The 26716-nt window shown below is 46.2% G+C and overlaps 12 protein-coding genes across 13 annotated transcripts, besides 2 other annotated features; 6 read left to right on the top strand and 6 right to left on the bottom strand.

The window, feature by feature from the left end:
* Window positions 1-515: 515 nt before the first annotated feature.
* On the top strand, window positions 516-1232 carry TSTA_101020 (uncharacterized protein; the record flags this gene model as incomplete). Its single annotated transcript, XM_002486055.1, has 2 exons — window positions 516-837; window positions 889-1232. Exons 1-2 carry the CDS (start codon window positions 567-569, stop codon window positions 1230-1232), a joined length of 615 nt encoding a protein of 204 aa, XP_002486100.1. The 5' UTR covers window positions 516-566.
* A 158-nt stretch (window positions 1233-1390) lies between these two features.
* On the top strand, window positions 1391-4004 carry TSTA_101010 (proteasome regulatory particle subunit (RpnE), putative). The gene is made up of 5 exons (XM_002486054.1): window positions 1391-1635; window positions 1686-1742; window positions 1793-2029; window positions 2077-2565; window positions 2617-4004. Exons 1-5 carry the CDS (start codon window positions 1552-1554, stop codon window positions 3211-3213), a joined length of 1464 nt encoding a protein of 487 aa, XP_002486099.1. The 5' UTR covers window positions 1391-1551; the 3' UTR covers window positions 3214-4004.
* On the bottom strand, window positions 2652-4331 carry TSTA_101000 (dihydrofolate reductase; the record flags this gene model as incomplete). Its single annotated transcript, XM_002486053.1, has 2 exons — window positions 2652-4150; window positions 4308-4331. The coding sequence occupies 2 exons, from the start codon at window positions 4329-4331 to the stop codon at window positions 3311-3313; spliced, it is 864 nt and encodes a 287-aa protein (XP_002486098.1). The 3' UTR covers window positions 2652-3310.
* Window positions 4332-4391: 60 nt separating this feature from the next.
* Window positions 4392-5259, top strand: TSTA_100990 (uncharacterized protein). Its single transcript, XM_002486052.1, has 2 exons — window positions 4392-4747; window positions 4815-5259. Exons 1-2 carry the CDS (start codon window positions 4671-4673, stop codon window positions 5116-5118), a joined length of 381 nt encoding a protein of 126 aa, XP_002486097.1. The 5' UTR covers window positions 4392-4670; the 3' UTR covers window positions 5119-5259.
* Window positions 5260-5439: 180 nt separating this feature from the next.
* TSTA_100980 (40S ribosomal protein S27) lies at window positions 5440-6656 on the bottom strand. The gene is made up of 3 exons (XM_002486051.1): window positions 6563-6656; window positions 6394-6456; window positions 5440-6318 (listed from the first exon to the last, which is right to left on the bottom strand). The coding sequence occupies exons 1-3, from the start codon at window positions 6563-6565 to the stop codon at window positions 6136-6138; spliced, it is 249 nt and encodes an 82-aa protein (XP_002486096.1). The 5' UTR covers window positions 6566-6656; the 3' UTR covers window positions 5440-6135.
* Window positions 6657-6855: 199 nt separating this feature from the next.
* TSTA_100970 (aminoalcoholphosphotransferase) lies at window positions 6856-8729 on the bottom strand. Of its 2 annotated transcripts, XM_002486049.1 has the most exons (6): window positions 8369-8729; window positions 8305-8314; window positions 8091-8248; window positions 7988-8034; window positions 7178-7938; window positions 6856-7129 (listed from the first exon to the last, which is right to left on the bottom strand). In XM_002486049.1, the coding sequence occupies exons 1-6, from the start codon at window positions 8506-8508 to the stop codon at window positions 7016-7018; spliced, it is 1230 nt and encodes a 409-aa protein (XP_002486094.1). In that variant the 5' UTR covers window positions 8509-8729; the 3' UTR covers window positions 6856-7015. The 2 variants fall into 2 exon arrangements, with proteins under 2 accessions (XP_002486094.1, XP_002486095.1); XM_002486050.1 differs by having other exon boundaries at window positions 6856-7938.
* A 177-nt stretch (window positions 8730-8906) lies between these two features.
* Window positions 8907-10611, bottom strand: TSTA_100960 (NIPSNAP family protein). The gene is made up of 3 exons (XM_002486048.1): window positions 9987-10611; window positions 9556-9858; window positions 8907-9507 (listed from the first exon to the last, which is right to left on the bottom strand). Exons 1-3 carry the CDS (start codon window positions 10213-10215, stop codon window positions 9023-9025), a joined length of 1017 nt encoding a protein of 338 aa, XP_002486093.1. The 5' UTR covers window positions 10216-10611; the 3' UTR covers window positions 8907-9022.
* Window positions 10392-10442: a sequence feature (CT-rich).
* Window positions 10612-11312: 701 nt separating the features above from the next.
* TSTA_100950 (pyridoxamine phosphate oxidase, putative) lies at window positions 11313-13235 on the top strand (the record flags this gene model as incomplete). The annotated part of the gene is made up of 3 exons (XM_002486047.1): window positions 11313-11429; window positions 11505-12081; window positions 12310-13235. The coding sequence occupies 3 exons, from the start codon at window positions 11313-11315 to the stop codon at window positions 13233-13235; spliced, it is 1620 nt and encodes a 539-aa protein (XP_002486092.1).
* On the bottom strand, window positions 12144-15022 carry TSTA_100940 (Rho GTPase Rho3). Its single transcript, XM_002486046.1, has 8 exons — window positions 14610-15022; window positions 14501-14551; window positions 14424-14441; window positions 14349-14365; window positions 14277-14291; window positions 14107-14228; window positions 13856-14057; window positions 12144-13805 (listed from the first exon to the last, which is right to left on the bottom strand). Exons 1-8 carry the CDS (start codon window positions 14657-14659, stop codon window positions 13690-13692), a joined length of 591 nt encoding a protein of 196 aa, XP_002486091.1. The 5' UTR covers window positions 14660-15022; the 3' UTR covers window positions 12144-13689.
* Window positions 12640-12664: a microsatellite.
* A 268-nt stretch (window positions 15023-15290) lies between the features above and the next one.
* TSTA_100930 (uncharacterized protein) lies at window positions 15291-17351 on the bottom strand (the record flags this gene model as incomplete). Its single annotated transcript, XM_002486045.1, has 2 exons — window positions 16763-17351; window positions 15291-16535 (listed from the first exon to the last, which is right to left on the bottom strand). The coding sequence occupies exons 1-2, from the start codon at window positions 16820-16822 to the stop codon at window positions 15291-15293; spliced, it is 1305 nt and encodes a 434-aa protein (XP_002486090.1). The 5' UTR covers window positions 16823-17351.
* Window positions 17352-18070: 719 nt separating this feature from the next.
* Window positions 18071-19977, top strand: TSTA_100920 (COP9 signalosome subunit 2 (CsnB), putative). Its single transcript, XM_002486044.1, has 4 exons — window positions 18071-18208; window positions 18254-18412; window positions 18470-18530; window positions 18584-19977. The coding sequence occupies exons 1-4, from the start codon at window positions 18165-18167 to the stop codon at window positions 19814-19816; spliced, it is 1497 nt and encodes a 498-aa protein (XP_002486089.1). The 5' UTR covers window positions 18071-18164; the 3' UTR covers window positions 19817-19977.
* A 3681-nt stretch (window positions 19978-23658) lies between these two features.
* On the top strand, window positions 23659-26704 carry TSTA_100910 (ubiquitin thiolesterase (OtuB1), putative). The gene is made up of 8 exons (XM_002486043.1): window positions 23659-24159; window positions 24238-24545; window positions 24614-24700; window positions 24757-24820; window positions 24880-25145; window positions 25196-25467; window positions 25530-25955; window positions 26007-26704. Exons 2-8 carry the CDS (start codon window positions 24294-24296, stop codon window positions 26083-26085), a joined length of 1446 nt encoding a protein of 481 aa, XP_002486088.1. The 5' UTR covers window positions 23659-24159; window positions 24238-24293; the 3' UTR covers window positions 26086-26704.
* Window positions 26705-26716: the final 12 nt, after the last annotated feature.

Here is a 26716-nt window from a genome sequence, read left to right as displayed (position 1 = left end):
TGTTTATCAAATCTGGCAACTATTGCCAACCTAGCAATCGCAATGGTCTCACATTCATTAGTCCCTTTCTGGGGTCCGCCAACATGCAAATTTAAGTATGTCGGTATATTATCTGGAACCAAATAAAGCTCGAGCTGACATTTTGATAGTTTTTGCGAAGAGGTAGATTCAAGTCGATCAAGAAATGCTTGCCTAAGCATAAGCTGATCTATGGCATTGTCGTCTTGTAGGACTACGCGATGACAAGATACATCGGAGAATTCGTCAATACCTTGACCAACCTCGTCTATGGTAAGAAACGTATCTCCAGTCGTTTGGCCGATCAACCAAAGATAATCAATATAGTCGTCTACGCAATTTATGGCATTCGCAGCTTTAGACAGAAAATGAATGCGAGCGCCTTTCGTGTTATCCCATACTGGGGCTTGATGGGTGTAGGAATATGCTCCGCTGCTTTCCATGGGAGTCTCAAGTATCATACTCAAATGAGTGAGCATGTCTTCTCCCGGTAAAAATCATCATTGCTCAACTCACCGTATCGGCGTCGAGCAGTGGACGACCTCTCCATGCAACTCACGACAGTGCCAGTTCTGCACCGTGTCCTGAGCGTCAATTCAAGCCAAAAACAATCCGCAATCTTGGCATTTCTGCTCGGAACTCTGCTCGTATCTTTCGCCATATTCCATGTCGTCATCGATGAATTGATACTCCACTCTGCGAGTTTCGTTCTATCGGTCACTGTCATTGGGATACGTACAATGCAATTAATCAAACTCCGGACAGAGCCAGACTCAGTTACTCGGAGGAAGATTTGGGGTATAGTGATATTCGGTGCCGGTAGGTTCGATATCTCTTGAGCTTTCAATTGTATGCTAATCCCGGGACAAGTAATCTTCAACGCCGGATACATAGTCTGGCTGCTCGATGGATGGGCATGCGGATTCTTGAGAAGCGCAAGAGAGAAAATCGGTCTTCCTTGGGCGTTTTTATTGGAACTTCACGGCTGGTACGTTTTTAATCTCCTCGAAGAGCCCCAGGCGACTGATAGTGAAACAAACAGGTGGCATATTTGTACTGGTATTGGCGCTTATATTTTCATTGCCGTAGTCGATCATCTCGCCTCAGGCGACGACCTTCAGGATATTGACGAGTCATTTGCTTGGCCGGCTTCATGGGCTTCTCGCTCGATTTTTGCCGGTAGAGATGCCGTCATAGATAGTAAACAAAAGTAGGGTATCTTATATAGCTTATTTGTCATAGAGAGTGGAATTTGGCATAGTCTTCGAATGATGTGTGCAAATAACGGAGCTAAGTAAACAAGCGGAAGCGATTTGATCACGTGAGTAAGCATGATGTTGCCGTCCAGCACAGCTTCCATAGCTTGCCCAGCAAGACAGCTTCACCATCTCACGATCCACATCTCACACTCTTGTCCACCTTATTACGCTGCCGAATCCATAAATGCGGAGGGGATAATAAATAGTCGATATTGCACTTTCTCGATATACCAGCCGATAAATTTCAGACGACGGCGGTGCGTCAGTCGCCATCATGTCCGGAGAACTCCTCAAGCCAGAGAAAGATTTCAGCAAGGATGCAGACAAGATAATTCCAGAAGCCCAAGAACTTGCCAAGGTTTGACGTCTTGAGCTCGAATATATGTCGATTTCCTAACTCGATGATAGAGCAATGTTCAAGCGGCCATCGATAAGCTGTCCTTGCTGGAGAAGCATGCTCGTCAGGTAAGATCTCGTGGGCCAGCATTATGCAAGCATTATACTGATTGTTATAGGCATCTGACCTCGCAACCACCTCCCGAGTCATCGTAACCATCGTCTTGATTAGCAAGGAGTCCGGCGACTGGAGTCTACTGAACGACCAGGTGCTTTTGCTATCTAAGAAACATGGCCAGCTCAAGCAGGCGACGACGAAAATGGTCCAGAAAGTCATGGAATTTCTTGAGGATACTCCTGATGTCGAAACGAAGCTGTCAGTAATTGAGACTCTGCGAACCGTGACAGAAGGAAAGGTGCGTTGAAATGTTTCTAATGAAACGAAGCGTACTGACAGTGGTAGATCTTTGTCGAAGTCGAACGAGCCCGTATTACCCGTTATTTATCACACATCAAGAAATCCCAAGGAGACCTCAACTCGGCCACCGATATCCTTTGCGAGCTTCAGGTTGAGACATTCGGCTCAATGACCAGGAGGGAAAAGACCGAGTTCATTCTCGAACAGGTCGCTTTGTGTATTGAGAAGGGCGATTGGACTCAGGCGGCTATTCTGAGCCGGAAGATCAATAAGCGCTACTTTGCACGCAAACCGAAGAAGACACCTGAACAGTTGGAGAAGGAGCAGAAGGAATATGAGGAGCGGGTGAAGACGCGCGCTTCTGATGAGCCTATGCCAGAGAAGGATGAATCTGTTGAGGATTTGAAGCTTCGTTATTACGAGCAGCAGATTATTCTCTCGAAACATGACCATAACTATCTCGATACCTGCAAGCACTACCGGGATGTTCTCGATACTGAGTCGGTGGAAGAGGAACCTGAGCGTCTCCGAGCTGTGAGTATTCTAATGTGATAGTTCAAGATAAAAATTAACTCATGATTCTAGGTACTTGCCCGAATTGTCTACTACGTTGTTCTTGCTCCATACGACAACGAGCAATCTGATCTGCTTCACCGTATACAACAAGATAGCCGCTTGTCGCAAGTTCCAACCGAAGCGCGTCTATTGAAATTGTTTACAGTGCATGAATTAATGCGCTGGCCCGAGATTGCAGAAACCTTTGGCCCTCATCTCACCAGCACTGATGTCTTTGACAAGGAGCAGAACCCGAACGATCCAGACGCCCATACTCGATGGCAAGATCTGCGAAAGCGAGTAATTGAGCACAATGTGCGCGTTATCGCCAAGTACTACACTCGTATCCAGACGAGCCGGTTGACGCAATTGCTAGACTTGAACGAGGAAGAGACGGAGAAATACATCAGCGACCTGGTCACGTCCAAGACCATCTATGCAAAGATTGACCGTCCTGCTCGTGTCATCAACTTTGCGAAGCCCCGGGATGCAGACGACGTCTTGAATGAATGGAGCAGCAACATGAGGAGTCTGCTGGGTTTGCTGGAGAGAATCGACCATCTGATCACAAAGGAGGAGATGATGGCTCGTATCCAGCCGACCAAGTCTGAGAAGGTGAAGGCATGATGGTAGTTAGATATGTATAGTACATCAGACAGAAATGTACCTCTATTATACAGTAATAAGTCTATCTATTATGATCTATCTATGCCAAGTCACAAGGTTAAAACGGCACATCCATATCCTCAACTCTTTCATCCTCTTCCTCTTTCTTCTTATCCCCTTCCAGTGCCCTCCTGATAAACCCCACAGCAATTTCGAGATATGTCTTTTGACTTGGCACAAAATGTCCTCCAGGATGGAACACAACTTTCCCATCCTTTTCTGGGTCACCCGCACAAGCCTCTATCAATCCTCTAGACATCTCCTCCGTAACCAGCGCATCCAACGTCCCCAAAACATGCAACACGGGCGTCGTAACCGGTTTTTGAGCGTCATATAAAGCCTTCCATCGCGGATCCGCAAGTTTGAACCCACTATAGACAATCGCGAATTTGAGCGGAGGATGATTCCCGACATTATTTGCAGAAAAAGCCTCAGGGAATTGTACACCATCCTCAGCCGCCGCTGCATTGAACGATTCGTTCCTGTTGGCTTCTAATAGACTGGCAACCATAAACGCAAGACAAGCACCCTGCGAAAACCCAATTACGCCATCAAACGGCCCTTCATCCCGCAGCACGGCGGCAACACTGGCCAATCCATCTTCGATACCTTTATAAGTTGGCGGAGTCGTACTTGGTCTCCTCCACCAGCCGTACGCTTCTATCTCGAATTTCTCGTCTTTTCCGTCAGCGGCATCATCGACATTATACCCCGGAACGTCAGAAGGATTGAGTCGTAAGGGTCCCGTGGGATACGAAAAAGAGACGATGTGTAAAGGGAATGCTTTTGCGATTGATTTTGTGAGTGCGCCGGTTTTGGCGCGGAAGAGGGGACCGGATTGAGTGAAGCCGTGGAGCATGAGGATTTTGAGGGGGGGTTTGGTTGATGCCATGTTTATCTATATGTTGTGCGAGATGCGGTTGGACTTTATCTTCTTCGATATGAAGTCTGTAGAAAAGAAACCTATAATTTCAAAGACTCATGGCACTCAAGAGTAAGATAGCAGATAAGATAACCGGAGACCACATGCCATAGTTACATACATACATACATACCGTAATCGCATTACCATACCACATTGTACCCTAGGGTTAAATTATCAACGTCATGATTGAATCGTTGCCAACTTTTTATCCTTCAACTTCTTTTCTTCTGAACCGATCTGGACGTATAACCAACTGCCACACGATTGATCAATTCCTTTCTGTTCAGGAACGTCTTCATCATCCAATCAAGAATTTCCTACTACCTTGGTACCTTTTTCCTAGACGACGTCACTGGAAGTCATTTGCTGTTGATTATTTATATTTACATGTGAAGTGTCGACGAATCCCTTAGGGAGTTTTCTGAAGATTCAATTGATTTCTTTCTACAAACTCGTTCCGTTGCTATTAGACGCAGAAAACAGACCAGATACAATGGCAACAGAAGACAAAGAAGATCTCCTAGACTTCAACGCTAAGAAGATGGACGATCAAATGGGTGAATTACTCGAGTACGCCCTTCCCAAAACCGTACTCAGTCCATTCTGACATGATCTGATTTGCTGATGATATTAACAGTTCCTTCGAATCCCACCCCCTAATGCAACCCCCAGACACCCATCCAACCCTCTTCTTCATCTTCGACTTCATCCGCAACACCCGCAAAGAATTGAGGTCAATCGACATCAACAAACTCCGCGAAGGGGACTCGGAAACCAAAAAACAAGTCGTCGATGTCATGGGCCGAAACGGGTTTGCGAATGCATTGATCAATGATTCGACGGGGAGATTGGCCGTGTTGACTGGTGGGGATCCTGGGAATCCGGTGGGTTTTGGGAGTGAGATTAAGGAAGGGATTGCTAGGTTGGTGGGAAGGGATTGAGAGTCTTAGGTCTGCCCAATCTGGGATATGAGGGAGGTTTATGAATTATGAATTATGGTAATGGTATGCTATGACGAGGAGGATGTACGATGGATGGGTTGATTAGCACGTTTGGATATTCTGCGATTTGTCACTCTTTTATCTGTATTAGACTGTATAACACGAATCAAAAGCTTGTTCTCTATCAAAAGCCTGATATCGATCACGCTTACTCAGGTCTACAGACTACAGCATGAATTCGCATCTAGACCCAGACGCTTTAAGAGGATAAGACATGAATATGTTACTTACTACGTCGCATACGGATCAGAACCCGGAGAATTGAACAAAACAACATGCTCATAGATGCATAATCCTATCCTACCTATCAATCAACCTCACGATCGACAGAACGATAGTAGAAATAGACCAGATATCCGGAACTCCGCTCCAAAAATGTAATATAGTATGTGCTTCGCAAGGACGGCTCTTTTTTTTTTTAACATTTTTTGTATTTGTAAGAGATTTTTTTGTATAAAAAAAACGGGGGCGGGTTTTCAGTGGTATAAAGGTGTCGTATGGTGTGAGAAATTGGAGGCGAAACCAAGAGTCCATCTTCTATCTGTTCTTTTTTTGTGTCCGAAGAGCAAAGAAAAAAGTAAATAAAGGAAGAAAACAAAGTCATGAAAACAATCAATCATATTTCATTTCCATTTCATCCAAATCGATATGATATGACCGAGTCGCGGTGATTGTTGACGCTGACGCTGACGAACAGGACACGATAAAAAAAAAGCGAATAGAACGGAGTTCGAGAAACGCCACCATTTTGAAAATCAATCAATGAATCAGGCCATCTTTCCGGTCGGTATCATTTCTGATAGCCAATCCAAAGAAGAAGTAAGACCTCATTCAGTGATCAACCCCACTGATGAAGGAAAAAGGGTTGTCGTAATCGGCGAGAAAATAAACAAATTTTCGACTTCCTATCGTTTCATATTTTCGTCCCAGTTTTCTTTTTTCATTCGGTCGAATCGTCTACTTGCGTCGGAAAGAGCAGCCCTCGGTAAGACGGGCCTTACCACCGGTAGGTTGGCAGAGAACAGTCGAACAACCGGCGCAGATAACGACGGTCTGGGCGTGTGAGAAGACGGTGGTGATTGTGAAGCAGCCTGGGCACTTGACGTCCATGAAGAAGGAGCGGGGGGCAGGCACGAGGGTCTATTTATCCGTCAGTTCTGTCCTTCGTTTTCTTTCGCAGTTGTATTGAGGGTGGTATTCATCGATTTTTCGTACCTTGAGCTTGTGCTTGCGAGCCTCAGACTGAGGGGTAGGGTTGAGGAGATCGACCGCGAGAACCTGCAATACGAAAGGTTGTCAGTCAGGGTTTTCCTTCATCATCAACGATTCATCAAATATCCCCCTTCAAAAAAAACCTCATCATCGAGCGGAAGAAAAGACATACCATCTTGACTAATTTCCAATGCAATCAGCGATAAATATCTTGTCTGGTTGATTGAACGATGGAAACGAAAATTGGCGACGATGGTCGATGAAGCGAAGGGAAAGTAAGAAGATTGAGGAGTTTGTGGAATCTTCCTTTGGTTAGTCAAAATGCCAAGCGCACAACTTCCTGATTGGGGACCGGCAGATTATGTGTGGTCTCGCTTAGCTTTGCCACTGTCCCTGCACTCGGAGGCGGTGTTTTTCCGGGCCGAGATGCCGCCAATCAGATTATCGGACAGTATAGAGTCATCTCGACTCATCGTGAATCAGTATTATTTGTATACGCTATGGTAAACTAACTAGTGGGATATTCGCATTATGCTATTATGCTATTGAGATCATTCGTCAAATGGACCCCGAACCATTGTCATCTATCTCCCTCCAGCTACTCCCCTGATCGAAATATCTGCTATCATAACGTCTTCTTGCCATTTCCGTTGAGTTGCTCTTCCCCCTCGACATACGGATGCTTAATAGTCAAGCACCAAATATCAAGGTAATCGCAAATCGTGACAATCACAGTGTGCTATACAGTTAGACAAGACCTTCAAGCAGCTCGAGATGTAAGACTTACCACAAAACTAGCATACACACCAACCGCAAGCCCAAGCGCCGTGAAAACAAACGCAACCTGATAAATATCATCTCCCAAGACGCTGGGCCACAGACCCGTAAACGGGCCAAGACTATCAACCACAGCCACAGCAAGCGGCCAAATCAAAGCGTTGCTTCGCGGGAATGAAGTCTTGAGCAAATGCGCAACAATCATTTGACCAACTGAATAGGCATTAACGATACCGACGTAGATCAAAAACGGGAGTAGATGGTTTTGGCGGATATTCGGTTGCAGGAACAGATACACGGGTGTCAAAATCCACATGTATATGAACGGTAAGAGGCCGAATAAAGGGGTGATGGGGTTCTCCATTCGAGCGCGGCGAGCTTTCATGACGTTGATGATGCTGCTGCCTGTTGCGAAGAAGAGCATGAATGCCCCGTAGATCATGTACCATGAAGTGAACGGTAATTCGTACACGGTAACTGGGAGGAAAGAAGGTTGCGAGACACCGAGTGTCGCGAGCATGGGACGATGCCAGAAACTGCCTCCGCCCATGTATGCAGTAAACGAGAAGACGGCGCACAGAGTCAGAATACCTTCCACAGGGCCGGAGATGATGCCGAGCGTGAGGACATGAGTAAAGTATTCGTCCCAGGTCTGGACGTAGAAAGTCATAACGGCACCCCACAGCGTCAAAACTGTAGCCCACGATTGACCGAGATTCATCGTACCGGCAAAGATAAACACGCCCAGGACCGTATTGCAAGCGTCGACACCTACAATCTCAGCTTTGCTCCATCCACACAACTCCAATGCAAAACATACCATGATCAAACAATTCCCCAAGCGGGCCACTCTGTCTCGTCCTGCGACTGCATATACCATCAGCATACTGCCCTTCAAACGCTGACAGAGGAAACAAACATACGCCTGCATCCCATCCACAGCGTCAAAAGTCTGATACAAAAACAACCCAATAGCCCAACTAAGATATACCCATGCCGGACAATCCGTATCCAAGGTCGGATTATAGTATAACAGCGTCAAGAAATTGATCACCACAAAACTGAAGCCGGTCAAAGTAATCTATTCGTCTTCTCAACAAAACCATTCTTGTCAGACCGGAAAAGGGGTGGACTCACGAGGTTCGGCCTAACAGTCCAGAAATCAGTAGATGGTAGAATAAGGAGATAGCAGGGAACTCACGCCATGTTCATCGGAAACAAATGAATCACCACATTACTATAAAACGGCTTCATGATGTATCGACTAACCAGCGAATGGTCAACACCAGAGTATTTGTACTCGCGTAACGCGGGAAGGTCATATTGCCGTATCCAGGTCATGATTGTTTGATTTCCAGGAGGGGGAAAAAAAGACAGAGTGAGGTTGAAACGTTTTAGGAGATCAGAAGAAACAGGAGAACAGAAGAACAGAAGAACAGAAGAACAGAAGAATAGAAAAATAGAAAAATAGAAAAATAGAAGAATTAACACAGCCAAATGGCTAATACAAGTCGAAAGGAGAATCAGCTAGAATGGTGTGCCATTTAAATTGACGTCTGGTCGCGGCCGATGATTTGGCAACTTTTTTTTTTGGTTGGTGTGGAGACGCGCCGAGTTTGGACAGATGGCCGTGCGACGTCATTTCATGCACGTGGGGTATGGGGTCTGAGTTACTCTACACATGATGGCTGAAGTATGATTGTGTCTCTAGCTACCTGTTTGGACAATAAATAATTTTTGAGATGATAAGGCTCTGTCATATCCTCAGGTATAAACGCTATAAACGGTTGGCACGTGAGCCGAAATCTCGAGATGACAGGTTGTCTCTGCACTGAGACGATCAGGAAATATCAGCTCAACCCACAGGACTCCAGGGCATGGGAATCAAGATCCTGCTTTTCATGGACTGGATAAGAGGAACGGTCCGATGAACAGTATCGGCCCAGCCCTCAATGCCCCAAGACTGTTCGCGACGGATCTTGCGTTCCTCCAGATTGGCGAATTGCCAAAGATGATGCACGGTATTGAGATCGCCAATCTGCACAAACCAAGCACCCACGCCTTCCATAACCTCGCGGCGAGCCTTGAGCCCCTGCCGCCAGTGTGTTTCCCACTCCAAGAGATTTCCGGGGTGAAGCGTGTAAGATCGCAGCTCAAACAGACCACCGAGTCGTCGAGGGGGCGTTGTGGGCCAGAACGAGAATTCTTGCATCAGGGAGGTCTCCTTGCTTTTGATCAAAGACTTTAGCTGCTTATCAAACTCTCGGAAATCGAGATGCTGGGAAATCGTATGGAGTGATTCGTGGTAGCCCGTGTAGCGCTGGTATTCCCAGATATGCACTTTACCGCGAAGTTAGTTTAACCCCGGAATTCTAGCGAGCTGCTTACCAAATGTGTCATTATCTCCAACCTGAGTGCGCCAGCTACCAACAAGATTCACCTTGTTCTCTTCCAACGACGCCATGCGAGGATACCATTTACCGACTAGGTCCACGTACTCATCGACCTTGTCGGGCTTGACGTCATGAAATACAATCGAATGTACATACTTGCCACGCGCAATAACCTGCGAGAACGACCGCTCAATGCTCTTATCGAAATGCTGGCCTTCTCGGGTTCCGTAGATCAGCGACGACAGCGGTCCTCGCTTTGTGCCATTCTCCGCAGCGCTATCTAATTGTTCTTGCTCTCCTAAAAGCATAAGCATCACAGTCAGCAACAGGCCCTCGTATATCTAGGTAATGAGCACGTCGTGTCAAATGAAGTACACGCACTCGCATTGCTCACAAACGGAGCAGTGGGAGTCCAGACAAACTCACGGGCACGATCACGGAGGGTGTTTGCGACAGACTGACTCTCTTGCTCTAGTCTCTTCTTTCGAGCCTGCTCTAGACTCTCGCGAAATTCCTTCTGGCGCGCGTCAAACTCAGCAGCATTGGTGGGGGTGATGTCACGAATGGAAGGGGCACGATTATGGATGGACGAGGTGCTAAAGGAGCGAAGGGCAGAAAATGCGGGGGAGGCGCGGAGCACCTTGGAGGGTTGCATAGTGACGGTGATGTTGTGTGTTGTGTGTGTTAGTGATTGTCAATGCTATGAGGGAGCATGCAGGGATGGAGAAGAATAAACGGAAAACAGAGGAGACGTCGAAAAGGGAGTATTGCTATGATGGGGGAGATGGAGAGGTTGTAAAAGTAGAGAGATGTCAACGGAATGAATCAGTCGAGGGAGATAGAGCGAAAGAGAGAGACCGAAAGAGAGAGACAGAGAGAGAGCCGCGAGTGGTGGAAGGTACCACTAAGCAAAGTCCGGGGTAACAGCAGCCCGCTCTGGATTGGATAATCCAGCTGCTCTGATCCAATGGGAGCAGACAAGCTTTGGCCAATGGTGTTGACTGAATCTATAGAGTCAATGATATCTAAAAGGTGTGTGTGGTTGCAACGGTCGGGAGTTTAGGCGAGATGAGAAGAGGAGAAAGAGAGAAGGGGTGCATTAACTAGTTATGGTCTCAGACCAGACTGTTAGCGTCCATAGCCATGCGGGGGTTGGCACTACGGAGCGTATGCGTACGTAATACTCTGTACCGTTCTCCGATATTCCATTCTTCTTAGACAAGCTGAGACTTGATCATACTATATGAACATAAATATAAATATTGAAATATTATTGTTCATCCCATGACTGACTGGCTGTTTTTTGATTCAGACAGACAAGATCCTAGTAATGACGTCGTAAAACCGGGGAAGCTGTCACGTGACACAACTTAGTTAGTTACTGGTCCCCGGAGACCTAGATAGAGACCAATCATATTCATCATTTTTCCACGGTAGTGCGCCCGTTAAAGAAGCTGGAGCGGGTCATGTGATGCTATCGCCTAATCAGGACAGAGCTAGCCGCTTACGGTAACTTACTCTATCCGAGAGCTGCGGGAGCTCTGATTGGTCGTTGAGCCTCCCACTTTTATCCGATGTCCGCCATCGACTGATGATAACTCTATCGGATAACTTTTATCATCTTTATCATCGTAGGACAGAGTACTTGACCTGACACTGTCTGACTCGACAAAGAACAATAATAGCCCACAAATTGAGAATTGAGAATTGAGAACTGATATTCAACATCTACAAGTCCAAGATATATGCAGCATGGCAGACAGACCGAATCCCCCACTAAGCTACGAGCCCTCGGCCACCACCACCCATCCTCACGTCGGCTCATCCTTGCTCCCAGAAGTAGTTGCCTGTCTCAAGAACTCTCGATATGTACGTCTTCTCAAACCAACCCCTGCATTCTATCTATAATCTTACGACAATTGCACAATCAGCTAACAATCACAGCTCCATTTAGCAACATGTGACGGTCTCACCCCTCACGTCTCCCTCATGTCATACACCTACCTCTCCGAAACACCCTTCGACGCCTACCCCGTAATCATCATGACCACCAACCCATCCTCGAAGAAGACCCTGAACCTAGAAGCGAATCCGCGAGTTTCATTGCTCGTTCACGACTGGGTCTCTCATCGCCCTCCGACCCGCGCTCCAAACGGTCGTGACGGCTCCCCACCGCCAGCAGCAACGCGTTCTTCCCTGGCTAGCTTACTACTCAATCTAAACACGAGCGCATTATCAAGTATATCAACTACCATCACAGGCACAGCGCGATTTCTGGAAGTCGGGTCCGAGGAAGAAAAATGGTGCAAAAATCAGCATTTGGAGAATAATACATTTGTAGCTGCGCCTAATGAGGAGATGCCGTTCGGTCAGCAGCGACGAGGGAGTGGAGTTGCGGAGACGCCTATGATTGATGATAATAGTCGTGTGGTTATAGTGCAGGTCCGGGAGGGGAGGATTGCGGATTGGAAGGGTGGTGTGAGGGATTGGCAGTTGGTTAGGGATGGTCCTCAAATTAATGGTGTATAATCATCTTTAATCAATTGATATTATCACAAGTCTTGTATTGCGATTGTTGCCCTTTTTTTTTCCTCTTTTTTCTTTTCCTTATCCCAACATCAAATACGTATAAAATGAGATCACGTGTCGAGGCTTGAAGCTCAAGCTAATGTCGTCACAATGCGGAGCCGCAGTTCGATCTCCAACTTCTCCGACACTCAATTGTATGACTCGACAAATATACAAAAAGAGTTTGCACCGCTCATATTGATCATGCGTCTCGCCCACCTCCACCTCCCAAACATAACACCCTTCAACACCGTCTCCCAAATCCAACAAACCCTCACCTTACGCCATCTCGCCTACAAAAAAGCCGTCTCTACACCAACCTCAACATCGACAATACCACCAGACCCAACAATAATAACCTTCACGCCCAACCCCGTCTACACAACCGGACGCCGCGACCTCCCACCATCAAATACTTCCTCCCCCTCTGATCCCACCCCATCCCTCGAATTATCGCTTCCACCATCCCTAGAGCCGATTCGACATTTACTCGATCCCACCCAACCCTCCCCTTCTTCTTCTTCTTCTTCTTCTTCCGGTCAACAGACGAGAAAGGCGGAATATCACCCCACTCTCCGCGGCGGACAAACAACCTATCACGGCCCTGGGCAATTAGTAGCATACACAATCCTCGACTTGAGAAGATTAGGTCTCTCGCCGAGATGTCACATAAGTCTTCTTGAACGAAGCGTAATCGATCTTTTGGACAGGTACAGGGTACGAGGGTTTACGACGTCTGACCCGGGCGTATGGGTTGCGTCCAAGGATGATGGGGAGGCGAGAAAGATTACGGCTGTAGGGGTACATTTACGGCGTCATATAAGTTCATACGGTATTGGGCTCAATGTTACTCAGGAACCGATGTGGTTCTTTAAACAGATTGTGGCGTGTGGATTGGAAGGGAAGGAGGCTACTAGTCTTGAAGGGGAGGGGGTAACGTTTCCGAGCGAAAAGATGGAAGAGGAGGTTATGAGTGAGGTTGCGGATGGGTTTGTGGATTCGTTTGTGAGGAGGTTGGAGGGTGATTTTCCGGTTGGGAAGGGTGGGAGGAGGGATGGTGTTGAGTCGGTTTATAAGATTGGGATCGAGGATGTCGGACTTGATTGAGTGTGATAATGAAATAGATGTAGATTGTATTATAGCAAGGTAAAGAGAATCATGACACGCCTAATCGATCATAACAATAGAAAAGGAACAAGTAGACAAGAAGAGAATTAGAATATTAATATAAAAGGTAAATAAATCATCTCGTCGAAAGAAGATCACCAAGCCAAATGAATCGAATACCCGAGTAGATACTCAGAACGGTATGCGGTAAGTTCTGGGATAGTCGCACTGCATTGCATAGCTTCGCTGCAGGCTGCATCGTACGTATTCGCAACAAGGACAACGCCGTTTATCAATGCCAACTGAAACTCCGTGAAATGGGTAAGCCTCTAACAGTCACACGGTAGAGGGAGGGTCGAAGGTTGAAAGAAAAAAAATATGCACGAATAGATAGTCAAAGGTCGATCGCAAATTGAATCGTGTCGAATGGTATATAGAATTGAAGCAGGTCAAGTTAAAGGATGCTGCAGCCGCTATTCGTACTACCACCGGCTGGCTTGACTTCCAGTGCCACCTTGGCAGCTTCATAAAACGTCTCGCGGATTCCGCGATTCTGGACAGCCGAGCATTCTTTCTTATATCAGCAGACGTATTCCTTTTAGAGAGGTCGAGAGAAATACCTAAATACTTGACAGCACCAACTTCCTTCGCCTTTGCAAGTCCTTCATCAAACGTAACTGCATCTGGATTCTCATTCTGTTCCTCATCCTTTCGCAAATCACATTTGAGTGCCGTCAGAACAAGTTTCACACCGGGACAGTTTTCGTGGATTTCTGCCATCCATTTGGTAGATATATTTTCAAAGGAATCTCGGTTGTCGACCTGTTCCGTATGAGTAAACAGTCTAGTAGTCGGAAAGGAAATAGCATACGCTAAAACAGAGCATAATCACATGTGTATCTTCATATGAAAGCGCGCGCAGACGGTCAAATTCTTCTTGTCCCGCTGTATCCCATAGTGATAGTTCCATATGCGTGTTATCGACGAAGATATCTTAAAGTATGTCAGCGCGCGAATTCAACTCGTGGCAGCTATAAATACCATGGACGTAGTTTTCTATAGTAGGATGTTAGCTGAATGGCTATCTACTTCCGATTTAGCAAGGCCACTTACCAAAAACCGTCGGTTCGCTTGATTGATCACATGTTAGTATAAGGATCACTAAACAGATGCGGCAATTCCACATACTAGACAGTAGGAAAGAACCTGCAAAAAATTCACTTTGTCAGTACCTTTCGACCAACAACAGACAAAGAAACACAAACCCCCGAGTAAACACATTCAATGCCGATGTCTTGCCGCAAGCTCCATCCCCACTATGAATCCCACATTGTTAGACATAGGGATTGTTCGATTTCCAACTGGCCAACTCACAGTAGCACCATCTTCCGCTGAACAACCTTTTGCCGACCACACAGATTCATCTTCACAGTGTATGCGATAACCCTCTAACAATAGTCGCGCCGAGATCTCGGATAATATCAGATCGGATCGGAAAGTATTGGACGCTCGAGTTGAGATGGATCTCTGTCAAGCGCAAAACAGGTCGGTGTAAAGAAGAGCAATCAGATGATACAAGGATCTAGTGCTGCGATCGATCGTAGGTTGGCGGTGCCACCACCGGTATGTACGGGAACCAGGGGGTGTCAAAACACGGCCTGTGGCAGGAAGAGAATGCTAAAACTTCGGTCTTGATAGAACAATCGATATATATACTCGAATGAGATATATGTGTCGACGCACGCCAGAAGAACAGTTTCCCTGTCGATCGGACTCTTCCAGTCAACAGTGCAAACAGGGAAGAGACTTTCAAGGAGGAGAGCTTGAGGTTGTATCGAAAGACTAGACTTGACTGGGAATGGTCGACATAGAAGACAGATGTCGATGTCATCGTCTATTCCTGAACGGGTAAGGCGCGACCAACATACAATGTCTTTGCGCCTCACGCTAAGTGGGACTGCCGCGGCTGAATAGCTTCACTTTACGTACATAGAGATCGAAGAAGATTAGGATAATTTATGATTGACTGCAAGTATAAATTCGAACTACTAACTATTAATAAGCTTCCTGCTCTTTCTCAACATTTCGTCGTCCCCGTTGAAGCCGCTCAGATAGATCCAATTCTCCAGCCCGTTTGTTAATACTCGACAAGAAAGCTCCCTTCCCACCATCTTTGCTCGTTCGAGCGCGGGCTGCCTCGTCAGCTTCACGCTCAGCTTTTTCACGCGCATCGGCAGCTGCTATCCGTTCTGCTCGCATTTTGTCTAATTCGTTCGCATTCTCTTGCATTGCCGCTAATTTGGCTGCTCGCTCTTCTTCAGCAGATTTGGATGAGGCTTGTGTTTCGCGTCGTGGTGGAGGTGCAGGGCGTGGATTGTGGTGCCATGTCTGTCGCCTATCGTTTCGATCATGATCTTTGTCCCAGTCCTGCCGGGGAGAGCAATCGCGACGGCGCGATCGTGGGGAATATGACCTTTCGCGGTGTTCACGGTGATCGCGACGATAAGGCGATCGCGAACGACGAGATGTGTGTCTAGATGGAGAGGGAGATCTTCGAGATCGAGAATGTCTAACAGGCGACTGAGACCGAGGCCCAGATACTCTATCGTCGCGTCGTCGCCTATGCTTGCGATCGTCATCATCATAGTCGTGTCTTCCTGAACGATGTCGTGAATGTCTTTCTTCATCATCTCGGTGTCGATGTCTATGACGATGATGTCTGCGCTCCTTTTCTGCAGATCCACTATCCTTTCCTGCGGCCTGCATCAACTGTCTCCTTCGCACCGGATCGTTCATCATCGCTTCATATGCGGCCTGCTCTTGTTTCTTAATAGCCAACATAGGATCTTCCCTAATCTTCGCCGCTGTATCTCTCGCCGTATTCGCTTTCTGAACAGCCATAAACGAGTCCTCCGCGGCTGACTTTTCCAGTTTCTGATTCTCCGATCCCTTAATCAGCCCATCAATTCGTCGTTTACCCAATAGATACCCTTCCATTTCCTCGGTTGTTCCAAGTTGACCGCTGGAGGGGCCCGAATACATCCAATCCACCCGATTAAGACGTTTTTTGCCGCCGGCGGCTTCTTGTAGTTGTTGGATTTCGAGCATTTGTCGTTCTTCCTGTCGCTCGCGCATCATTTGGTCGATGCGTTTGCGCTCTTCGAGCGCTTTCTTTTCGGCGAGCCATGTTCTCTCCTGGTTCTTTTGCAGAACGGGGTTCCAGCTCTTTTTCAAGTTGAGATCGCCACCCATGGTGAAAACTTTGTGATTTGTATCGGGATGGTGATGAGGTTTGAGTTGCTGCCGTATGAAGTTTTGTCTCCGTTTCGACTTTCTTGATGGAAAGTTGAGTGGCGTAAATGTTGATGGCTTGGGGCGGAGATATCAAGTAACAGCTAGTCCATATACGATTAGTGCATATTACATAAGCATATTTACTTGGCGATTTGGAGTTTGAATCAGCCTCCGAAATTTCTACATACATGGAGTAACGTGGATTGAACGTTGTATCCGTTTTGGATACTCACGAACTCATCATGGGCCATGGCAATGATAGCAAGAGATGCTTCGAGGCTAATAACAGCCATGTTGACTATGATTGTCGTCGGTCATACGAACGAGCTTCCTGACAACGGACTGACGAATCAGCCTGGTGGGCAAGTATCGATGGGTCATGATAAACTCGCAAATAAATACCCCATTCTACATGGGATATTTTTAGTGTTGTATAGGTCAAGTCAATATGCTTCGGTCGAGAAAAACAAAACAAAACCAACATACCAAGTTACACAGCACTCGACAACACTAAGATCGTTGCGGAAATCCTTTCATATACTGATATGAAATTCCTTCTGTGTGTGGCCCCTCGCATAAGGAATAGTTGGAACGAAGCTGTGCGCACATCGAAGAAGTTTCAGCAGGTTCTCTTTTTCGAACCAAGTGTGGTCCCTGAAGGTTCAAAATTGATATTAGGGAAATACCTTAATGAAGTCAACACCCCCAGTCGGAACAGAATTCTCGTCGATTCCAACCCACTGCTACTGGAGTACCTTGGCAAGGTCTTCTCCGAGCCTGGAGAGCGAGACAAGGAAGCGAGAACCGAATTACACAAGTCCTTCACATACGAGCGTGCCAGTTGGCGACGTATGTTGGTTTCACAGCCTCCCCCGCCTTCGGTACTAAGAATCATTGAAAAGCGACCTACGCAGTTGGGACTACACTGTTTGTTAATCGGATATAGTTGGAGGGAGCATTCAATCTCGCTTTGCTCACATCATATCACTCCCAGGTACTTCTGAGGAGAATGGTCTTTGCTTCGGACTACTCTATGATACTATCCAGTCCTTTGTTGAGTCATGCACAGCTGAAACGCCGCGACACTCCATAGAGTTGAGTATAGATCAGTTAGCAGGGCTCGCTCAGAGATCGCTACTGGGAATTAGTGTTGTCGTCAAATTCGCGTTCTACAAGGATGACGAAGTCGATACTGAACCTAACTTAACCTTCGTCAGGGCGCTCCAGTCGAGAGAAGCCTTCGCATGCTCAACAATCCTGTAAGGATTGCGGAGGGACCGACAGAGCAGGCGCTTGCTCTGGATCGGACGGAAGATAACGATATCCCTCAGCCATATTTCATTTCCTAGTTAGTTTCTCTTTTTTTTTTAAGTAAATAGTTAAAGCTGTTTTAGTAAGATAGTAACTAAGTTACTACGCACATAGAATAAACAGTCGGGTCTGTCAACCTGAGGCATTGAATATGGCCCGTGCGCTGACCCGCGGGAGTACTCCGCGCTTGCCAATAAATGCTGTCATTGTTGAAAGTCGAAGCTCCCTTCACTCCTCACAATTACAACATTTTGTCCATCCACCTTATCAGCAGAGGAGACTCTATTCCGACACTACAAGTGGCTATCTTCCACCTGTCCCAATATGTCGGACGACGATGATTTCATGCAGGACTCTGGGGATGAGGAGTAAGCTCGCGACTCCACTGTTAACAACCACAGCTAACCAGACAGCTATGACTTCGAATACGAGGGCTCAGACGATGACGATTCTGGCGATATTGGCATTGAGAATAAATATTACAACGCAAAACAGATAAAAGCAGATAATCCCGAAGAAGCTATCGATGAGTTCTTGGGTGTTCCAGCTTTGGAGCAAGATAAAGGTGACTGGTAGGCTGTGGACGTTTTCGGCTATGGCTGTGTAATATGTTAACAGAGGTTGATTAGGGGCTTCAAGGGTCTAAAACAAGCGATCAAACTCGAATTCAAGCTTGGTCGATACGATGATGTGAGTTTTTCAAAGTCCATATATGACGACTGCTAACAACCTCGTTTTCGCAGGCAATCGAACACTACCGCGAGCTCTTGACGTATGTTAAATCGGCCGTCACGCGAAACTACTCGGAAAAGTCGATCAACAACATGCTTGATTTTATAGAGAAAGGCTCAGATGATGAAAAAGCATATCATTGTATGGAGGAGTTCTATCGATTGACACTCAAGACATTTCAAAACACAAACAACGAACGTCTTTGGCTCAAGACAAATATCAAATTGGCGAGGCTGTGGCTGGAACGCAGAGAATTTACACAACTCACCAAGAAGCTACGCGAATTACATCGAGCATGTCAACGTGAAGACGGTACGGACGATCCCAGCAAGGGAACTTATTCGCTTGAAGTCTACGCTCTCGAGATCCAGATGTACGCGGAAACGAAAAATAATAAACGACTCAAAGCACTCTACGAGCGAGCATTGCGCGTACGATCTGCTGTTCCACATCCGAAGATCATGGGTATCATTCGCGAATGTGGCGGCAAAATGCATATGAGCGAGGAGAACTGGGAACAAGCACAGAGTGATTTCTTCGAATCGTTCCGTAACTACGACGAAGCGGGATCCATGCAACGAATCCAGGTTTTGAAATACCTAGTGTTGACTACGATGCTTATGAAATCAGACATCAACCCCTTCGATTCTCAAGAGACCAAACCATACAAGAACGATCCACGGATATCGGCAATGACAGACCTTGTTGATGCGTATCAACGAGATGACATACATACATACGAAGATATTCTACGGAAGAACCAGGATGTATTGGCTGATCCGTTCATTGCCGAGAATATTGACGAAGTCAGTCGCAACATGCGCACAAAGGCTGTCATCAAACTCATCGCACCCTACACCCGATTCACGCTGAGCTTCATATCAAGACAGATCAAGATTTCCGTCTCTGAAGTGCAAGAGATTCTAGGATTTTTGATCATGGACAAAAAACTAAACGCCAAAATCGACCAAGAGAATGGAACAGTCCTAGTCGAAAGCGCCAGCGACTCCGAACGTCTCCAGGCAGTCCGTGAATGGTCCTCATCGTTGAAGGTCCTCTGGCGCTCAGCGCTGAACGACGGCGAAGGGTTCAGGGTTGATGAATCGTCCCTCTCACAAATGGGACCCATGCACTCTTCATTTCAGGCCGCGGCAGCAGCAGGATTCGGCGATGAAACTCACTCAGTGGGTAAAGGGCGAGGATGGAGGGGTAGGGCAGGATTTCATGGCAGAGTGGCAGCTTAGTAGAACTCGGTTTTCCTGCTACGTGCGATGATACGCGTTGATGAAAGCATGATAGATGAATAATGAATGGCACTACTTGCGTATGAGCATACACCTTTCAGCATATGCAGTGTCGAGTAGCAGTACGTAGAATCGGAAATACTACTCGAATCCTCCACCCTATCGACCGGTCCGGGTAGGTTACGAAGTAACTACTACAACCCTACACAAGCTTTACACCAGTTTGCATTAGTCTCGTCAGGTAGATATACATCGCATCACTTTTCCAAGCGGATGCAACAATTAGACACTAAGCGTAAATAGTATCGTACTTGATTTTTCCTTCTCGCTTACCCTTTGAATATGTTCATTACCCTCAAAAACTTCACGAAGTAATCCTGACAAAAGCCCTAACTTAATGCATACAGCGCAGTATTCCGCCTTGAAATCCCGAACATCTCGACAACTCGTATTCTCAACTACTACGTACTCTATAACCTTAAGCAATAATTGTATGTACATACACCGAGTCTGTGAATTTCGGGAAATTAATCTCGATGACAACTCTACTTCGCATGTAGCAGGTACGTACATGTACATGATGCGCATGTAACTACACTACATGTCTTAGCCCTAGTTGACTTAGTTGGCTGACGTGGCTGGACGGCGTAGCAGTACATATACATGTCACTTCACATAGTCTTTTTTTTTAGCTTTGACAGACTTTTTCTTTGGACATAGATGGGTATGGAAACAAGATTCGGGATATATGCATGGGATTATTTGGTTGTCACGTACATACATGCTGGTATGCAGTGGCTATGGTCGGGCTAATGAAGTACCTAGGTAAACAAGATGAAGGTCTACCTAGGTCGGACTGCTTTATACCCCGTTCAATCTATTATAACAATATTAGACATGACAATTGACTGAGTCCGATAACGTTCTGGGGCCTTAGCAAAAACCCTTACAAATTTTGCTCTAAAATAGAGGCAGATGGGTTGATATAAAGATATAAGACAATAATACCAGTCCCAACTTTTCACGCTGGCGGGCTTACAGCGTTGCCTTCGATGGCGGACAAGTACATCCCAGCTTCTGTGCCACTCCAGCGTTGCTCACCACGGAGGCGTGTTTGGATCATTCATTGTCAAACACCGCAGCTGAGATAGCGACATCTCAGATCGCCCCAAACCCAAAGATGAAGCTCCCCAGGCCGGTTGCGGTAGCCATATCACTTTCATCCAGGGGCGCTTGGACAACGGGCAGGATGATTCCAGTGGGTGACGGTAGAGTGCAGGAAGGTCAAGATGAGAACAGCTGACGAGGTGCAGTTAGAGACGATCTTGCGAGGCAATGAGGTGGCTGCTAGAGGTTGATTAACTATGTAAGACCGAAGATGTGTTCTTGCAACGAACATGCCTCCTCCAATAGAAACGTTGATATAGAAGGTCCAACGCCAGGATCCAGGTAGAATGGCTTGCTATCAAACCTCCTAATAACAAACCTACTGCCGCTCGTACGGTCCCAAACATCAACATGGCCGACTTATACTTGCCTCATTCTCGCGGTGGGACGAGATTCTTGACAACTGTTTCTGTGAGCAGACTGATACCACCACCGAGACCCTTGATTGTTCGCGAGGCAGTCAACAGTTCTCATCGAGTTTCGCGAGGCTATGTTGATTTTATAGTACATGACAGGTACCGCAATCATCATCCAGTGCTGGCAGTTGAAGCGCCAAACATAGGGCGGATGTAGATCGAGTTCGTCCGTTTTATACACTTTCAGGAGATATTAACCCTAACCCTTAAGCCGTCAGTGTACATTTAAGAGTCAGGAATGAAGCTCAAAATGTTAAATTAGCGTCTTCCTCTATCATTGTATACAAATACCTAGCTAGACAACATCCAAATTTTTCCCTACCTATTTATTCTAGTGTTGCATTTATCATAAGTTCATTCTTCTAGATATATCCACCCGGAAAGGGACCTCGGGAGCTGGTAAGAGTTTTATTTGAAAGATCAACTAACTAATATATGACTTCGGTAAATTCGTACCTGTGTGCTATGTAGAAGAGGGAAACGCCCGGAACCTACCCAGTTATTCCTGGTAGAAAATGAGAGAGGTCTAATATATATATATTTGCCCTATTTCAGTCACTCCGGACATATATCACGTGAATCATGTAGTCCGGTTTGAAATTATCGAATGGGAACAGTTGACCTTACGTTCCGATACTTAGGCATACTTTGCATTGCAATAAGCTTGATAGTTTCTATAAGATACTTCTTGGCCTGGACTCAGATAGGCCACCTGATGTGGTCTTACCTAGGTACGTTTTGATCCAGGTTTCTTTTATATTCGGCCTGGACAAATCTGAAATCCATACGCGGAATGCTCTCCAGCTGGCATTCACCGTGGTTGTTGATTTTAAATTACGATCCGGGCCATCTCAGATCAATATTTACATCAAGTTCAGGGTCATGAATAAAGGAATTGGTTTGTATAAGTATCATGTGCAACCGCGGTAGGACCGATTAATCATCTTGAGGAATGGCCTTTGCTCATTTCATGAGGTATGACCACCACGGTAGTACGAATCTTGTAGTTTCTTGTCTCAGCTACAAAAGGCTGGGGAAATATGTGACAATATTTTAGTCATCCGTGGTCATAGCGAGGCTGCGACAGTCGATAAAGTCTAAACTTAGGATCAGATAGGTATCATGAAAATCACCATTCTGGCGCGTAGGCAAATGTCGGCATGAGAATTGTCAAATGCCGGGAGTGCAACCTCCAGGCTCGAAGATCGTGAAGACGTTATTTGCAGGGTGTATATATCCCGTATGTAACGAGAGGACCAGCAGGAGCTATGACTCTGGCCAGTTGTTACTGCCTTTTATCGGTGAGCTTGGAGATTGCAGACTACATGCTCATGCAGGCTGAATTGTGATACAGCGTGCCCCCTGATAAGAGGGAGCATGATCATAAGTTGATTCTCGCGTCTCTGGAGATGAGAGAAAATAATAACAATACAACTGTATTTTATGTTGTAATGAACGTATCGAATAGAACGTAAATTTACTCGGCAGTCTCGCCGCAGTTCTGATATGCCTCGTAATTACGGCGTAACGGCCAAATGGGTTCCCCGCCGTGGATTCCTTTCTTCCCCTCAGATGAAGTGTCAAACATCCCGATTTTCCTTCTTCTCTTCCTTGCAGTCACTCAGGGCCGTTCGGGTTGCAAATTCTTTTCATCCTAGCCTAGACAGCCAGAACAGCATCTACCGATACACCGTACGTATCCCGATACGAACGCGGTTGGCAGCATCCGACATCTATCTTGAGCACCAGTACCTGTAGCACTGACCTTCGTGCGTGTATCTCAGCCTGCGTCCGAGCTGCTTGACTGCGTGTTTGCTTCTTGCTGACTGGGACTGGGGAGAAAAGCAACGATATCCATCAAGTAAGTAGCTTCTTCCATCCTTTTTCTTTTTCTTTTCCTTTTGTTTTGTCTTCAACCGCCTATACTTGCTGTCAACTGTCAACATCTTACACCCCGCACTTATCGCGGGTCTAAACTGTCTCTTACGGTCTCCAATTTTACTGTTCCTGTCCACTCCGACACACGGCACGGAGCTAGCTACGTCAAGTTGTCTGTCCAGCCTTGTCTATTTCGATATTGTGTCTCTTCTCTGCATCTACCTGCTCACTGCGTCACACTTGTGTATCGTCTCATCGACGAAGTTGTGGGGAAGAACATCGTCCAGCTTGCGGATACCTGCACAACATTTTGATTATTCTGTTGTCAACAGTTAGGAAGACGTTGGAAAACAGACCACACAGATCCGCCGACTAATAATTGAGTCTATTATTGCAGAATCTCAAAACAGAAACAAAAAGTACCCTCATCACGGCGGATGTTACTTCTGACTCGGCGACGATCTATTCGCGGTGGAAATACGGGGATCATCCAACGATCAGATCATACAAATACGACGAACACGGTTTGTGTCAATTGGGTCGAATTGAAACCCGAGAAAATAAATTGGTTATTACAACAGTGATTTGTGTCGCTGCACGAAATCTTTTAGTGTGGCCACGACAATCCAATCCAGTCCGACCAGGTGCCGAGTGCCGCCGCTGCAAGTCTGGGGCTTTGAAGCTGCCACCTAGCAGAGGATATCCATTTGATGGACCGGCTAGCTACATGAATAAAGGTCCTTTGAAATTGTTGGTTTGATTAGCAGTTCTAGATTCTACTCGTCCATCCCCTCCGCACACGGTCCGGTCCAGTCCCACACCGGTGCGTATTTATTGTTTTTGAATGTCAAGACGCCTGGAATCTGATGATGCTTATTTGAGGTCCGTATTTCCCCACTATGTTCTTGTTCTCACAATGTAAGAAAAAACTTATCTGATAGAGCATCATGTCGTTTGTAGTCACTCCTCGATTCAGATCACCGTGGCCGATAAAGGACGAGACCGGTATTAATGCGATGCAACTTTCTGACACTTCTTTTGCTCGAAATAGTTTAGACAGTCAACTTTTCCGTGGAGGATATAAAGCATCTTTCGTGGAACAGTCAATCAACACCTCGACATACAACACCGGGTACAGTTCCGTCTCGTACCCTTTCTTCAACATTCCTGTTTACTCCAACCCGCAGACCTACGCCATGGAGCCGCTGTCCCGGGAAGAACTGGAACGTTTCCAGAAGTTATCAAACGACTATGAACCCGAAGTACAGGTTAGTTGGGCGATCTTACTTGCTGTTGCCTGCTGTTGCCTGCTGTTGACAATGTTTGGTAACCGCAGGGACCACTAGTATCGCCAAAGCAGTCCAGTCAAATCATCTCCGCCGAGTATTCAAATGCAGATCCAGCTTTTGTCACTAAGACCAATGTACGTACCATGATTTCCTCGCGGCGTCCGTTGACTGACCTGATTTATGTTTGTAGGCTCTCGCTGTGACGCATCCATTTACACGAATTATGAAAGGTGATGGGAATTGTGGATGGCGGGGTATGTTAGTATTCTCGTATGTAAGCTGGATAAGTCGTTCTAATGTGTGTTTTGTCTAGCGGTTGCTTTCGGATACTTTGAGAACCTCTTCTTCCTTCGCGATACGATAAAAGTTCAGTCCGAGTTAGGGCGGATAAAGTCTATGAACAGTCTGCTCGATCAGGTTGGCCATCAAGAATATCTATACGAGACGTTCGTTGATGCAACAGAAGAGACGTTCGGGCAGGTGATTGATGCGATACAGAAGGGTGTGCCAGATGAAAGTTTTCTAGTGGAAATTTTCAATGACTACAGTCAATCCATGTCGATAATCACCCATTTCAGGGTGAGGTTTATCTTTCGTGACCTAAGGAAAGTTCTACTAACAGCCCGCAGCTTCTTACTGGTGCATGGATGAAACTGAATCAAGTGCGTTATCAAGCGTTCCTATCCACGCCAGTCGACCAATATTGCGCCACACGGATCGAGCCCGCTAAAACTGAAATTGACGAAGTGGGACTGCAAGCGCTGGTGGACAGTGTTATTGAGGGTTCTGATATCGCCGTTGAGATTCTCTATCTCGACCGAAGTCAGGGTGATGCGGTTACTCCACACCTTCTAACGCCGAACAGACAGAGCTTAGCCACTATTAGACTTTTATATCGCCCGTGAGTGTGCTATGTCCGATGCAGTGAACTTCGAGAGGGTTTTACTGATAATTAATGTGTAGTGGCCATTATGATATCCTCTACTCGGCTGAACCGACTTTCAACATGACACCCATAGTCAACCTTCAATATGGGATGTCGACGGACTTCAATCCTTGGGACAGCAGCGCTCTCGCATTCGATGCAAACCCGCACTTGATGGCAATACCAGGTCTCATGATGGATCCATCTGCATTCCCTGCAGTATCCAGTCCAATGATGGCATCTCCTCAACCGCCTCAATTCATCCCATCTCCTTCCCAGCAGGAATTCTACTCTCCATCTATCAGCCCGCCGATACCGTCTACGGTGTCATCTCCTGCTCCTCCTTCGTTACCGCTTAGTCTGCCTACGACGAAATCATCTGATGGACCGCAAATTCGTCTCAATCCGTTGGTGATGAAACCGAACCTGAGTCATTCGCTTCCGGTGACTACTCCATTCAAAAAGTACGTCTTGCACATCATGTACTTGTTGATATATTACTGACATATTATCAGCTCACCATACAACCAGGCTCATTTCCTCAACTCGGATTTTGAGCCTATTCATTGGGAACCGAATGAGGGACGGAAATAGACGACATTATATGCTTTGATCTCGGGGAAAACGGAATAGAGAAAACAAAAGGGGGATATAGTAATGTCACCAGCGGAAACTCAAACGACCACCAAGACGCAATAATCGTCTTTCTACTCGAAAGCAGTTACCTGGGTGCTCTATCTTCAATGACTTTTATACCTACGACGAACGGAACGAATCATGCTTTGGATTTCATGTGATAGCGCTTCAGCATTTTTTTTATTCTGCTTTCTTCACTTTTGCAGCCAATTGAGAGATCATTCAGTTAGTATTGTAAGATGTACTATCCTCATTGCCCCTTTTCTGAGTTTTTCTCCTATGTCATTGACAATCGCTATCATTTTACTTTATGATTCATGTTTATGAAATTGCATCTTGATCGGAATATGAATCATCGGTGGCTTATGTCCTTTCCGCGATCGATATGACCTGCTTCTCTTTCTCTATGATATAATAATATTTTTATTTCTGAGGATGCTGTTCATCTTTAAGGAGAGCTTCATACAGTTCAAGAAGAATAGTGGAGAAATGCTTGAGGCCCACTAGAGCCAATCAGCTACTCCTAAGCTTACGCAGCCTCAACAGCATGTGATTCTCTCCTTTTGCTACAAACATACCATCATCTTAC

This window comes from Talaromyces stipitatus, genomic scaffold (assembly GCF_000003125.1).
Source record: "Talaromyces stipitatus ATCC 10500 scf_1105507295511 genomic scaffold, whole genome shotgun sequence".
In the NCBI taxonomy this organism is placed as follows: domain Eukaryota; kingdom Fungi; phylum Ascomycota; class Eurotiomycetes; order Eurotiales; family Trichocomaceae; genus Talaromyces; species Talaromyces stipitatus.
Note: the sequence above shows the minus strand (reverse complement) of the source record. Positions and strands in the feature narration are given on the sequence as shown.

Coding starts and splice junctions, on each gene's coding strand:
- TSTA_101010 (XM_002486054.1), top strand. CDS start 1,552: ATGTCCGGAGAACTCCTCAAGCCAGAGAAAGATTTCAGCAAGGATGCA. Junction 1,636..1,685: donor AAGCCCAAGAACTTGCCAAG/GTTTGACGTCTT, acceptor ACTCGATGATAG/AGCAATGTTCAAGCGGCCAT. Junction 2,566..2,616: donor AACCTGAGCGTCTCCGAGCT/GTGAGTATTCTA, acceptor TCATGATTCTAG/GTACTTGCCCGAATTGTCTA.
- TSTA_100910 (XM_002486043.1), top strand. CDS start 24,294: ATGCAACTTTCTGACACTTCTTTTGCTCGAAATAGTTTAGACAGTCAA. Junction 24,546..24,613: donor ACTATGAACCCGAAGTACAG/GTTAGTTGGGCG, acceptor TGGTAACCGCAG/GGACCACTAGTATCGCCAAA. Junction 24,821..24,879: donor TGGGAATTGTGGATGGCGGG/GTATGTTAGTAT, acceptor TGTTTTGTCTAG/CGGTTGCTTTCGGATACTTT.
- TSTA_100980 (XM_002486051.1), bottom strand. Junction 6,319..6,393: donor CTCGCAAGCACAAGCTCAAG/GTACGAAAAATC, acceptor ACGGATAAATAG/ACCCTCGTGCCTGCCCCCCG.
- TSTA_100940 (XM_002486046.1), bottom strand. CDS start 14,659: ATGAATCTGTGTGGTCGGCAAAAGGTTGTTCAGCGGAAGATGGTGCTA. Junction 14,058..14,106: donor TGATTATGCTCTGTTTTAGC/GTATGCTATTTC, acceptor CATACGGAACAG/GTCGACAACCGAGATTCCTT. Junction 13,806..13,855: donor TGGTGCTGTCAAGTATTTAG/GTATTTCTCTCG, acceptor GATATAAGAAAG/AATGCTCGGCTGTCCAGAAT.
- TSTA_100970 (XM_002486049.1), bottom strand. CDS start 8,508: ATGACCTGGATACGGCAATATGACCTTCCCGCGTTACGCGAGTACAAA. Junction 7,939..7,987: donor TGGGGAATTGTTTGATCATG/GTATGTTTTGCA, acceptor CTGAGATTGTAG/GTGTCGACGCTTGCAATACG. Junction 7,130..7,177: donor GTGTGTATGCTAGTTTTGTG/GTAAGTCTTACA, acceptor CTAACTGTATAG/CACACTGTGATTGTCACGAT.
- TSTA_100990 (XM_002486052.1), top strand. CDS start 4,671: ATGGCAACAGAAGACAAAGAAGATCTCCTAGACTTCAACGCTAAGAAG. Junction 4,748..4,814: donor CAAATGGGTGAATTACTCGA/GTACGCCCTTCC, acceptor TGATATTAACAG/TTCCTTCGAATCCCACCCCC.
- TSTA_100920 (XM_002486044.1), top strand. CDS start 18,165: ATGTCGGACGACGATGATTTCATGCAGGACTCTGGGGATGAGGA. Junction 18,209..18,253: donor CAGGACTCTGGGGATGAGGA/GTAAGCTCGCGA, acceptor CTAACCAGACAG/CTATGACTTCGAATACGAGG. Junction 18,413..18,469: donor GAGCAAGATAAAGGTGACTG/GTAGGCTGTGGA, acceptor GAGGTTGATTAG/GGGCTTCAAGGGTCTAAAAC.
- TSTA_100960 (XM_002486048.1), bottom strand. CDS start 10,215: ATGCAACCCTCCAAGGTGCTCCGCGCCTCCCCCGCATTTTCTGCCCTT. Junction 9,859..9,986: donor CACCCTCCGTGATCGTGCCC/GTGAGTTTGTCT, acceptor TTATGCTTTTAG/GAGAGCAAGAACAATTAGAT. Junction 9,508..9,555: donor TGGAGATAATGACACATTTG/GTAAGCAGCTCG, acceptor TTCGCGGTAAAG/TGCATATCTGGGAATACCAG.